The sequence below is a fragment of the Tursiops truncatus genome, chromosome 2, assembly GCF_011762595.2.
Source record: "Tursiops truncatus isolate mTurTru1 chromosome 2, mTurTru1.mat.Y, whole genome shotgun sequence".
Classification (NCBI taxonomy): Eukaryota; Metazoa; Chordata; class Mammalia; order Artiodactyla; family Delphinidae; genus Tursiops; species Tursiops truncatus.
The window spans coordinates 27,688,563-27,701,513 of record NC_047035.1 but is presented as its reverse complement, the minus strand read 5'-3'; the positions used below and the strand labels follow the sequence as shown (position 1 = coordinate 27,701,513).

General features: G+C 43.2%; 1 protein-coding gene across 1 annotated transcript; it reads left to right on the top strand.

Moving 5' to 3' along the window:
• Positions 1 to 46: 46 nt before the first annotated feature.
• On the top strand, positions 47 to 9,827 carry ZC2HC1C (zinc finger C2HC-type containing 1C). Its single transcript, XM_019920925.3, has 3 exons — positions 47 to 265; positions 1,113 to 2,455; positions 9,249 to 9,827. Exons 2-3 carry the CDS (start codon positions 1,133 to 1,135, stop codon positions 9,510 to 9,512), a joined length of 1,587 nt encoding a protein of 528 aa, XP_019776484.1. The 5' UTR covers positions 47 to 265; positions 1,113 to 1,132; the 3' UTR covers positions 9,513 to 9,827.
• Positions 9,828 to 12,951: the final 3,124 nt, after the last annotated feature.

Below are 12,951 nucleotides of genomic sequence, written 5' to 3'. Positions count from 1 at the left end.
GGCGACACTCTGGTCGACCGCGCCCGCGCCCGGGGCGGCGCCCGGTGGTGTGCGGACTGCGCTTGCGCACGCCTCACCCACCCACCCACCGCGGAATTCGCGGCGAGGTGGGGCTGGGCGCCCACGCTCTCCCGTCTCCAGGCAACGGGAAAAACAGAGGCCAGCTGAGAGCGCCTGCGCGGCCGTCGGTGGAGGGAGGGTTCGTGGTCGGGAAAACTAAGTCCTGGGGTTTCCCCTGAGCAACAGCTGTCCCCGAGAGCCTCAGGTACGCGGAAGGGTGGGGAGACATGGGGTCAGCACCTTGACCTCCCAAGGGCCCGACAGATTGTAGAGCGAGGGCTTGTCCCCAAAGCGGAGTCTCCAGTAGAGGCTTCCCGGTTGAGCCCTCCAGGTCAGAATGCGACTTAGGCGTTACGGATCTAAAACCCGCGGCGGCCAGATCAGGTGGTCCCCGCCTCTCAGATTACAGACCTGCCGTCTGTGCCGCGGGAACTCCTTGGGTGAGGGTTTGCCAGTCAGGCACCTGCTGCAGGCCCTGAGCTGCAGCAGCTGTGCTCTTTGGGGTCAAGCATTGTTTCAGCAGGAGGGAAGCCCCGAGAGCTCTTTGTGCCAGTCACTTAGCAATTGGCCGCAGTTTTCTCACCTATAAAATGATGGGGCTAGACTTGGAGTCCTAAGGTCCCTAAATTCGAGTCCTGTAACTCTGAGAGAACCCCTCAGTTTACAGATGAAGAAACTGGAGCCAGCGAGGGGAAGCTGCTTGTCCTGTGTCACAGGCCTAAAAACTGACTTTCAATCCAATAGCTCTTTCCACCTGCTACAGAGTATGCTGTGTATGGCAGAGGCTGGTACTGATACAAAGGAAAGCCAGGTGACAGGAACACCTGTATCACATTCCTTTTTCTATCCTCAGGGCCTAATAAGCACCCGCAAGACATAATAAGTGTTCACCAAATGCTTATTGAATGAAAGCTCTGGCAGACCCAGCACCACTGTCCCTAAGAAGTCTAAGGGAAAATGTGGGTAGGACAAATGTAGGAACAGTTTACTTTAGCAGCCGACATGAACCTCAGACAAACTCCTCACATACATCTGGTTTAAATCTCCCCTAGGCTTTCAGTCCACGCCCTGAATGGCTGGTCTCCAGTTGTCACTGCCTCTGCCTGTGGGCATTATGCTCCCACAGAATAAAATGGAAGCTCCAGAGCTCCACTCAGCTAAGCAAGACCCCTCTGAAAAAGGTGACTCTTCCCAGCGGTCCTCTATGGGGCACCCGAGGAACAATGTCCAGCAGAAGCTTTTGAGCAACCAAGAGCAGACGCTGGATAATCTCTACACTCACCCCAAATGGAACACCTGCACGAAAGCCCAGAGCTACTCTTATCCCTGCTGTGCTGGAATCAGCCAGCAAGACTCAAGAAGCAATCCCCAGGGCCAAGCAAAGTGTTTGTTTTACTCACCAGGCCCTCAATCCCAGTATCCCAAAGCAAATAACCAGGAATTCATCCCCTTTTCAAAGAAGCGAGTTGGGGTGGACCGGGCATACCCACTGAAACCTGTGTTTCACCGGAAGCCCCATAGTACAGGTGAGGCTGGCACTGATGGGGACCAGAATGTCTCTCCAAGACCCCCTGAGCCAAGAAAGTTTTCATACAATAGCTTTGGTTCAAGGAACTGGGTGAATTCATCTGTGGTTGGTACAGTTGCTGCCAGTCAGGAGGACAGGGTCATGGCAAAGCCCAACAGGACGGAGTGGATGCAGATCCAAAGACTAGAGGCTGCAGGGGAGAGTTTAGAGGAGGAAATCCGCAGAAAAGAGGCTCTTCTGAGGGAAAAGCTGAAGAAGACAGAGGAGGAACTTAGAAGGATCCAGAAGGAAAAAGAACAGGCTGAGGAAAATGAAAAAAGAGAGCTGCAGAGAATGGTACTCCCCGGGAGGAGAGTTAAAGGCAATACCACATACAAACCTATCTTCTCCCCAGAATTCATGTCTGAGGAAGTCTTCAGTAGAGACACAGGAGAGGATGAAACTTGGGGACGGTCTCAAGAAAGATCTAGTCCATTCCAGTTCTCTGATTATGGAGTTCAGAAGCTCAAAAGGGAAAGACTGGTGGCAAGCAATAACAACATCCGAGACCGAGTCTCAGGGCGATCGAAGGAGACATTTTCTCAAGCTTCAGAAGCGCCGCTCAGTGCTTTGCGGAGGTCCACCAGCAATTCTAACTCGTCTAGGGCACCACACTCCTCGGGCTCCGGCTGTTCCACTGAAGAGCTAGAACGGGGTGAGTGCAGCCACTGTGGCCGAAAGTTCCTCTTGCTCAGGCTGGAGAGACACTCCAACGTCTGCCGCAGGATGCAGAGTTCCAAGAGGAAAGTGTTTGATTCCTCCAGGGCCCGTGCCAAGGGCACAGAACTAGAGCAGTACTTGAACTGGAAGGAACCAGCCCCAGTCAAGGTAACAAGGGCCTTATGGATTTGCCTTGAGTGGGGATCATTTTAAGGCCTGTTATATACTCATCCATTTTCTTTAAAAAAAATTTCATGTGTCATATGGGGAGAAAGTGAGAATTAACGTTTGATTTATTGATTACTACTGTGTGCCAGTCACAGTGATGGGAGCTTTTCATATGATCCTCACCACAACCCTGTGAAGATTTCATTATCTTTTATCAGTTCAAAAATCAAGTGTCAGAGATGTTAACTTGCTTGAGATCACAAACAGTCTTAAATGACAGTCAGCATATAAATCTGGGTCAGAATGACTCCAAAAATCTAGACTTAAAAAAATATATGTCCTTGGGCTTCCCTGGTGGTGCAGTGGTTGACAGTCCGCCTGCCGATGCAGGGGACACGGGTTCGTGCCCCGGTCCGGGAAGATCCCACATGCCGCGGAGCGGCTGAGCCCGTGGGCCATGGCCGCTGAGCCTGCGCGTTCGGGGCCTGTGCTTCGCGGCGGGAGAGGCCACAGCAGTGAGAGGCCCGCGCACCGCAAAAAAAAGAAAAAGAAAAAAAAATATGTGTGTGTGTGTGTGTGTCCTTTTGATTATAAAAGTAATAAACACTTACTTTAGAAAATTTAAGAGAATGAAAAATATAAAGAAAAATATTATGAAGCATTTCACTACCCTGAGAGAATTCTTCGCTCTCTGCAATATATTCTGCCCCCTCCCAAGATTAGGACTTGCTACCACTCCTATAAGCTGTATCTATTTTTTCAAGATTGGCTAATTTTGATATACCTTCTTAGTAAATACATGAAACACAATTGTTTGGAATTCTTTTTCTCCCCATTTAGAGAGTAAACACCTTAAGGTTAGAAGACTTTATTTTATTTTTTTAATAATTTTTATTGGGGTGTAGTTGATTGACAATGTTGTGTTAGTTTCAGGTGTACAGCAAAGTGAATCAGTTATATGTATATATATATATATCCACTCTTTTTTAGATTCTTTTCCCATATAGGTCATCACAGAATATTGAGTAGAGTTCCCTGTGCTATACAGTAGGTCCTTGTTAGTTATCTATTTTATTTTTTAATTTTTATTTATTTATTTATTTATTTATTTTTTGCGGTACACGGGCCTCCCACTGCCGCGGCCCCTCCCGCCACGGAGCACAGGCTCCGGACGCACAAGCCCAGCGGCCACGACCCACGGGCCCAGCCGTTCCGCGGCACGCGGGACCCTCTTGGATCGGGGCACGAACCCGCACCCCCAGCATCGGCAGGCGGACCTCCAACCACTGCGCCACCAGGGAAGACCTATTTTTATTTTTTAAAACTTATTTTTGGCTGTGTTGGGTCCTCATTGCTGCGCACGGGCTTTCTCTAGTTGCGGCGAGCAGGGGCTACTCTTCTTGCGGTGTACAGGCTTCTCATTGCAGTGGCTTCTCTTGTTGTGGAGCACAAGCTCTAGGCACGCGGGCTTCAGTAGTTGTGGCACGTGGGCTCAGTAGTTGTGGCTCGTGGGCTCTAGAGCACAGGCTCAGTAGTTGTGGTGCATGGGCTTAGCTGCTCCGTGGCATGTGGGATCTTCCTGGAGCAGGACCCAAACCCGTGTCCCCTGCATTGGCAGGAGGATTCTTAACCACTGCGCCACCAGGGAAGTCCAGTTATCTATTTTATATACAGTAGTGTATATATCTCAATCCCAATCTCCCGATTTATTCCCCCCCAGCACTCCCTCCTGGCAACCACAAGTCGGTTCCCTATGTCTGTGACTCTATTTCTGTTCTGGAAACAAGCTCATTTGTACCTTTTTTTTTTTTTTGGTTTAACCATATACCATTCTAAGTGCTCTAGATTACATATACTATCTCACATAATTTCCCAACAATACTACTACTATCCCATTTTAGATATGAGGCAAGAAGTTAAGTAACATGCCCAAGATGACACACACACACATATATATATATATTTTTTTCTATGTCATAATATTGACATTCAGTCCAGTAATCTTCCACTGCAACAGCTCCTTTACTTTGCAGTGAAAATTGATTTGTATATTTTTTGCCTCTGAGTCCTTGTGGAATTTTTTTTTTAAATTCAAACAGAAAGTCACTAAAATTATAATCATCCTCATCAGTTCACTCTGTCCCATGTAATTAATTTTTTTATCCTGATCTTTTGTTAGCACTTTTATGAGTTCATCAGTTTTCCATTAGAGTTCTGAAAATGCTTATCCATTCAGTTCAGCAGTATAGTCAGTTACCAGAAGCCTGTACTTGTCAGAGTCTTTTCCATGAATTCCTTGAAGATGAAACCCTTTTATAGGAACATTTTTGCAAAAGCATCAGAGTACACCCAGAACTCTCTGTAAATGACCAAAGACTTAAAAATGACCACGGTTAAAGATTTGATGAAAGTTCATAATAATGCAGTTGACAAGGAAATTTAGTTATTTCTGAGATATACATTTTAAAGTAATAACTAGAATTATGACTTATAACATTATACCAGAACATATAAGATTTTTAGAAATTTCATGTAATGTCTGAAACATTTATATTAACATATTTCCATACAAATAACCCAAAGAAAGTTTAGTATTAGTTGTTTTTTTGGTTTGTTTGGTTTTTTATACTGCAGGTTCTTATTAGTCATCAGTTTTATACACATCAGTGTATACATGTCAATCCCAATCGCCCAATTCAGCTTCCACATATAAGTGATATCATATGATATTTGTCTTTCTCCGTCTGACTTACTTCACTCAGTATGACAATCTCCAGGTCCATCCATGTTGCTGCAAATGGCATTATTTCATTCTTTTTTTTTACAGCTGAGTAATATTCCATTGTGTATATGTACCACATCTTCTTTATCCACTCCTCTGCTGATGTACATTTAGGTTGCTTCCATGTCTTGGCTACTGTAAATAGTGCTGCTATGGACATTGGGGTGCATGTATCTTTTTGAATTATGGTTTTCTCCAGATATATGCTCAGAAGTGGGATTGCTGGATTAGAGGACTTCGTCTTTGGTGAACATTCCTAGCTGCAGAAAAATGTTGTAAAAAGTGACTTTGAGACACTTCCATACATTTGGGGGAACTTCATAGGCACATTTGGATAGTCAGATCTGGAGAAGATTGTCTGGTGAAGCTTCTACCACCTTGTCAAGGTTATAACACTGGGGTTGTAAATGAGTGTTTCTCAAAGTGTGGCATGCTGACATGCATTTTTTATTTCAGTAATTGTAATGCGTATTAGAAAAGTAAAACATAGTAAGCCCTTGATTTCTAGGAATCATGAATTTAAAGAAAAATAGTAAGAGGGATTAAGTGAAAGTGGTATGCAAATGATCAAAATGTGCGAAAGCCTAGACCACATGATCTCAAAGCCCGTCCAGCTCTGAGTCTCGTAAACTGTGAGAGTGTTACTCTATTTTCATTTCCTTCCAACCCTCCCACTGCCACGCTAACACCTCTTGTCCGTTAGCACTTTACAGTTTATGTGTGTATTTGCGGGGCTTTTAAAAACTCACGTTTATGTGGTGGCTGTTAAGAGAAGTCTTTTGCAGTCTTAATTATTTCTTTCAATACGATATGGGAGATCACTACAAGAAAGTCCTTTCCATGTTTAGCGACGATCTCCCTGAAATCGGGTTTCCAACGAGAAGTCAACATTTTGCCCTTGCAGATAATGATATGATCATCAGTTCCTGTTCTATCCTGTTTTTTTTCTGGTCAACCCAATAATCCACTTGGGTATTCTCTGTCCCACTATAGTGGTTTATTTCTGGCCAGAACCTAAAAGAATCTTGTGTTTCTTAAATTCCCAAATACAGTAGCAATAAAGCAAAAAAAAAAAAAAAAAAAAAAAAAAAAAAAAAAAGGGTTTCTGAGATCAGATGCCCTAGCTTTGTGGAAACTAGTTTGAGGAAATATGTTGCATTGAGGACATCAAGGCAGAAAGGATCTGGATTGAGATGGACTCCTCTCCTTGGACCGTCCCAAGTTTTATTCCAAAGCTTTGTGCCTTTGTAAGCTGAGTGGTTTGTGTCTCTCTGTTATTCCTTCAGTGTACTTGCAAGAACAGGTGATTTTTCTTTTATCCTTTAATATTCACATAACTTCCAGCAGACTCATACTCTTGTCTCTCTACTAGACCTTATGTATTTGAGCATAGAGACTATATCTTTGTGCTTTGTGATTAATAAGTGTTAATTGAATAAACTTCAGTACAATGAAGAATCAAAGTATAAGTATCATATAGTTGAGGAACTTTCCCCTAATTCAATTCTAAAGGTTCCTAAATACCATCTCTAACACTCTGATTCTCTTGCCTTGTCTGTTTCAGTAAGATTTTCCTGATGGATCCTTCCTTTTCCTTTGATAACATCTCTTCCTATATTCATCACCAAGCAGCTACTTGCTTTTCTTTTTTCTTCTTTTTAAAATTAATATTCTTTTCATTTGAGTAGTATTTGAATACATTTGAAAAATCATGCAGTACTGAGTGACCTATAATGCAGATCAACAGTATTTTGCCTCATCCCTCTCTGGCCCCTCATCTGGCTCCCACAGGCAGTTCTGATAGATGGCTCTTCTGGTATGCATTTCCATATTTCTAAATAATATACTTATTTGCTTGATTTATCAATTTTGCACATTATCTGTTGACCTCTTATGGACACTCTGGGTTCTTATCCCCTCTCCTCCCACTTTTCTCCTTCCCTTATCCTTCCATTGTAGTGATATCACAGTTTGGGGTTAAACCAGTAGTCAGCTGTTTATGTGATAATAACCATATAAATTTTGTTCACTGCTGAGTGGACAGATTCTGCCCCTGCCCACATTCACCCAGAGTTAATAACTGACCCATGTTTTAATTTGCTTGGTTTCCTACATACCTAATTGTATTTTTTTTCCCCTGAATGATCTGCCCAGTATCAGACACCTGTTAATGTTTTTCTATCAGTTTGACTTTTTTTTCTTCTGGAACCTCCATCCCACCATTCTTTTTCTTCCTGCTCCAGTCCAGACTGGTTCTTCTCCAGGCCTGGTGCAGACCTGTTGTTTGGAACTTCTCTCTGCTTCTCTCCTGTTTCCAGCACCCTGTGTCTTCCTTTTTCTTGCTTTACTCCTTGCTTTGCTGAAGCTTTATTAAGAAAGGTGCACGGGAGGCATATTTTTTGTCTTGGGATGAATTAAAATATCGATATAATAGCTTTATTTTTGATTGATGAATCGGCCAGGTAGAGAATTCTAGCTGGAAAATTATTTTCTGTTAGAACTTTTATGGCATTTTCCCACTAGCTTTTAGCATCCAATGTTACTGTTGAGAAATCTGATACCATTTTGATTTCTGCTCCATTATATGAAACCTATAGATTTTTTTTTTTTCTTAAAACTTATAGGGTTCTCTCTTTATTCTACAATGATTGTGTTGGATAGTGGGTAGGCCATTTCAATCTCAAGGGTAGTGATATTTATTTCTAAGAATGTTTATTGTCTTCTTTAATAATTTCCTCCTTGTGCTTTCTGTTTTTGGAACTCCTATTAGTCAGTGTTGGACTTTCTAGATTGACTTCCTAATTTTCTGATCTTTTCTACTTTCCATCTTGATCCTTTTTCCCATTCTGCGTAACTTTTCTGACATTATTTTACAACAGTTCTATTTTTAGCTATTGCAGTATTAATTTATAATAGTTCTTTCTGGTTCTCTCATTCCTTTTTCATAGTATATATATTCTTGTTTCATAGATAAAATCTCTTCTAACACTACTTTGATATTATGATTTTTTGTAAAAAAATTTCTTCTGCTACCTGCTTTGTTGCTACTTCCTGAGCGTGTATGCATGTGTGTTCCTGTACTTGTTTGGTCTCTTCCTTGTTAGAGCTTTACTGACTGTCCGTTCATATTTAAGCTTAAGTGGGGCTTGTTGACTGAGGGCTTTCATATTAGGGTTGTCAAACAGTGAGCCTTTTAATTGGGGTCCCTCAGAATCAGCATATCAACTTTTCTCTCAACTGCTTGGTGCATCCAGAGAACTTCTGCCTCCTATGAGGGTGCCTGTGTCTGGTACTCTGGGAGCTGAGTGGGGGAAGGAAGCTGACAGTTAATTCCACAATACATTGCGTACACTTGCCCTTAATCTCCATTTTCAGCCCCTAGATTAACCCTGCTCTCCACTGTGCCTGGATGTCCTGAGTCTGAAACCTGTCTGGTTCAATTTCTCCAGAGAGGGTGCTGGAAGTGTTGGACACTTGGATGTGCAAGGTGGAGAGGAGCCCTGGGAGCCAACCTGTTCACCTCCCCCTTCCCACTACCTGTATTTCCAAGCACTGAGCCTCCCAGGGGTTCTGCTGGGAAATAGGCTTGCCTCTCAGTACTATCGGCCTTTGCAGGCCCTTAGTTTAAGTCAGCGGTCCCAGACTTTTTGGCACCAGGGGCCGGTTTTGTGGAAGGCAGTTTTTCCATGGGTGGGGTGGGGAGGGGGATAGTTCAGGCGGTGATGCGAGCAATGGGGGAGCAGCAGATGCAGCTTCGCTCGCTGCTTGCCCGCCGCTCACCTCCTGCTGTGCGGCCTGGTTCCTAACAGTCGGTGGACCAGAACCAGTCCGCAGCCCCGGGGGCGCTGGGGGCCCCTGGTTTAAGTGCCTCCACTCTGGCAAGTCAGTTATCATTGTCGCTTCTTTCCTGTTCTCTTTGACCTTAATTTCCTTACTGTCATTCTAACGGAGACTCAGGAAGGGGATGAGATAGACACCAAGTTAAATGATCAGTCTTCCTTCAACTTACAGGCTGAACCTCCTTGGAAGAGCAACTGGAAACAGAAGCACGAATCTTTCATCCGTACCCTCCGTCAGGCTCGAGAGGTCCAGCAGATAATTGCCAAAGGTGGAAACCCCTCTGACCTGCCTCCCATCCTGCCTGCAGAAAATCCAGACTATATTCAGTGTCCTCACTGTAGCCGCCACTTTGCTCCCAAGGTGGCAGAGTGGCACATTCCTAAGTGTAAGACCATCAAGAACCGCCCTCCACCTCCAAGGAAGCACTGCAGTTGAGCAGACAACAGTGGAAACTTCCTTGATAGTCCAGAAGGCTCCGCTTCTCTTCAGCAGTAAATGGGAGTAGAATAATTTGATGCAGAGCAGAAAGAACTAAAACTTTTACATCTCCCAGGTCTGCCTGCAGAGCTGAAATCGGTGAAGAGAGAGAGACCCATTGCTGAGCAGCAGCAGCAGGAGGCAACAGGAAGCCTCAGCTTCCCACTAAATCACCGCCTGCGGCTGGTGCGCCTCATGTTATTGCCCTAAGAACTGATGGGTGAGGGCACGTAAGAGTAGCGAGGAGGCTACATTAAAGCTCTCTTCTTGCAAGCCTGATTGTGGTTTGTGCTAGTTAAGTGCCTGCATTTGCTGTGCCTTCTTGCCACTGCCTCTGCATGTATGTCTATGGTTTCTGTTAACTCCTCTTGTTCTTGCAAGAAGTTGGCTCGTTGGTATCAGAGGATCATGGTATCTTATAAAAAATACAGTTTTGCCGTAAGACAAATGACCTCCCTGATACGTGGTCCTGGCCAAAAGTCAATACAAGCATGGAAGGTTCAGGCGCCAGTATGTCCTAAAGCCTCCCCACGTTGTACTGTGTAATAAAGGGAACCTCATCTTTATGTACAATACTTTACAGGGTAGGGATGGGGAAAAGCACACTATGTCTCTGCAGTTGTTCCTTCCTAATGGATTTCATATGTCAGAAAAAAAAAAAAGGAAGGAAGGAACTTTAGTTTCAGCTATTGCTAGCACTCTGCTTTCAAATCAGGTTGGTTTAATGACTTTTAAAATGAAGCAGCAAAATATACCATCAAAGCAACCTGGGACATTCTGGTGTCACATGTCCCTGCTGATCACATCACAGTAAACTTCTATTCTAGAAAGTAAACTTTGAAGGAAAAGATAGCAGATCTAAAATCTTCTCTGGGCAGAATCATGCCTACTGCAAGTAACCTTCATAATTAGGCCTTCAATAAATGGGTTTGAGGAATTTAAAATTAAACAAATAATAAAATGAGTGAGTCTTAGACTTGTCAAATGGGAGAAGTGATAAGGTAATGTCTGATGGGGGAGAAGCTATCAGTTCAGGTAGGATGAAGCTAACACAACAGATCTGAAATACTAGTAAGATTACTGTCCTGAGAGTATCACTCAAATTGTTAGTTTAAAACACTGGATAAGCTGTGACAAAGTGAGAGAGTGGCATGGACATATATACACTACCAAACGTAAAATAGATAGCTAGTGGGAAGCAGCCGCATGGCACAGGGAGATCAGCTCGGTGGTTTGTGACCACCTAGAGGGGTGGGATAGGGAGGGTGGGAGGGAGGGAGACGCAAGAAGGAGGAGATCTAGGGACATATGTATAACTGATTCACTTTGTTATAAAGCAGAAACTAACACACCATTGTTAAGCAATTATACTCCAATTAAGATGTTAAAACAGAAAAAACAAACAAACCAAAAAAACACTGGAGAAAAATCAACTCACCTGACCTGGGCAAAGGGGACTGTGCAGACCACAAAACCACATTTACTAAACTACAGACGGCCACTCACTCTTGTTCCATTTCCTCTGCAGCTTCTGCTGAGTGGCTGGGCTAACAGATCAGACCAATTTGATATGCAAGTTTAAGGCTTTAGCTGTGAAGCTGCTAGACGCTAGGCTAAAAAAATGATGTTTTAAAAAACTGCATGTATTGCTTTATGCTCTTCATAACTGTTACAAAGAAAGAGAGGTATCACATAATAGGGCTTTTTGGTTGGTCATTCAAAGAAAACTCACAGAGACACTGGATATTTAACCCAATATATACATTCTCCAGTCAAGTTTAATGAGGTACCCACTTTAAGTTTCACACTTGATGGTAAAAGCAGTAGGTGACTAGAATAAGTGGTGGCCAAGGTCACACAGTGGTAGCCTGTGGACTGCTTTGCCCCACAGGTATGTTTTATTTGACTGACATAGTATTAAAAATATAATCTGACATTAAAAAATTGGGATATGGAGCATCTTTTGAGAAACTGGAAGTTCTGGAAACCCTGGGCCTGCACCCTGTATAGCACCAACTGAGTGGGATTTAGAATCAGTTGCTCCTTCCAGACGGGGTGGAGCACGATCACCACAGCCCCGCCTGGCGTGCTTCACTTATTTGCCTTGTCTGCCTGGCCTGGAACCCCTGGATGACATTATAAAGGTCACAGACCAGGGGCCTCCAGGGAGAACAAATGTTGTGTGTGTGGGGAGTGCTTTCTTATGCTGCTAGAGGAACAAAGAATAGTCAATGCCATAGTGTTCCCTTCGATCTCAACATGTTTAGGCCTTTGATTATATCAGGAATATCTATTAGCCTTTTAAATTTAGCTTGATCGGATCTTTGGGAAGAAGAACCTTTTTCTATCTACATCTCTTCCTAGATAGCAGAGGATGACAGAGGATAAATAAATGCTGCTTGTTAATGTCCGTGTTTTATACTACTTTATCCAAGAAACTTTAGTGCAAGTAGATGTTATAAATTTTAAAGCTCAAAAGGTTAAGCAATGAGAAAAAATCTTACCGTGAAACTCACTTCGTTAAAAAGTATATGCAGTGTATTGAATGCAGCACAGCACCTTTGGCCAACATTTGCTTTAGGTCATCAGTTTGTCACTTTTCACAACTACACAGGAGGCAGCAGAGATGTGATATAGTGTTTTTCTCCCTAATGTTCGTAATTCTGTGAGGTTTAGTGCTCAGCATGTTTATTTCCATAGTTAATCACTGAAGCAATAAATGATTTTTTTGCTTTGTGGCAGGAAGGAACTTGTTTCGTAGTCCTGACTACAGCCCACTCTGCCCTGACACTATCATGAATAATATTTCTTTGGGGGCCCAAGGATGCTCATTTGAAATAATTCATTTACAATACATCCTTGCACCAGAGTTGTTCTATCATGAATGTTTCCAAATCTACGGCAAAATCAAATGAAATGTGAGTTAAGGCTGCTCTTCTCTAAACTTTAGCGAACTGTTCAGCCAAGAGAAGTCACAACGTGGCTGTGCCAGGGAGACCAAATACACTTCAGCCTTTGTGCGGGAAAACAGTTTTACAAACATAAACTGGCAGTACCTTGAAAAAGCCCACTGTGGAGATAAGTACAAGACATGACCCTTCCTCTTTTAATGGCTCATCTTTTTCTCCTTCTGCATTTTAAGCACTGTATTTTAGAAGTTTTGGGGGAAAAAAAGTTGTAGCAGCAAAAATGATTCTATTACTAAGAAAAAGAAACTGGCAAGAAGCAAAGATTATTTCTGTGCAAAAGTCCCTTGCATTGTTTCTGTTACAAGACCATTTATTTCTTTATTTATATAAAGACTCACTGAATCAAAAATTCACGAAGGCCTAGAGTCTGTGTGTTTTATCCCCAGTGACTAAGGTCGATGCGTAGGCTCACTGAGGCATAGCACTGA

Bases quoted from the DNA above. Each gene is read 5' to 3' on its own strand.
- ZC2HC1C (XM_019920925.3), top strand. From the start codon at position 1,133: ATGGCTGGTCTCCAGTTGTCACTGCCTCTGCCTGTGGGCATTATGCTC. The intron at 2,456-9,248 runs GTAACAAGGGCC...TTCAACTTACAG, and splicing joins AGGAACCAGCCCCAGTCAAG to GCTGAACCTCCTTGGAAGAG.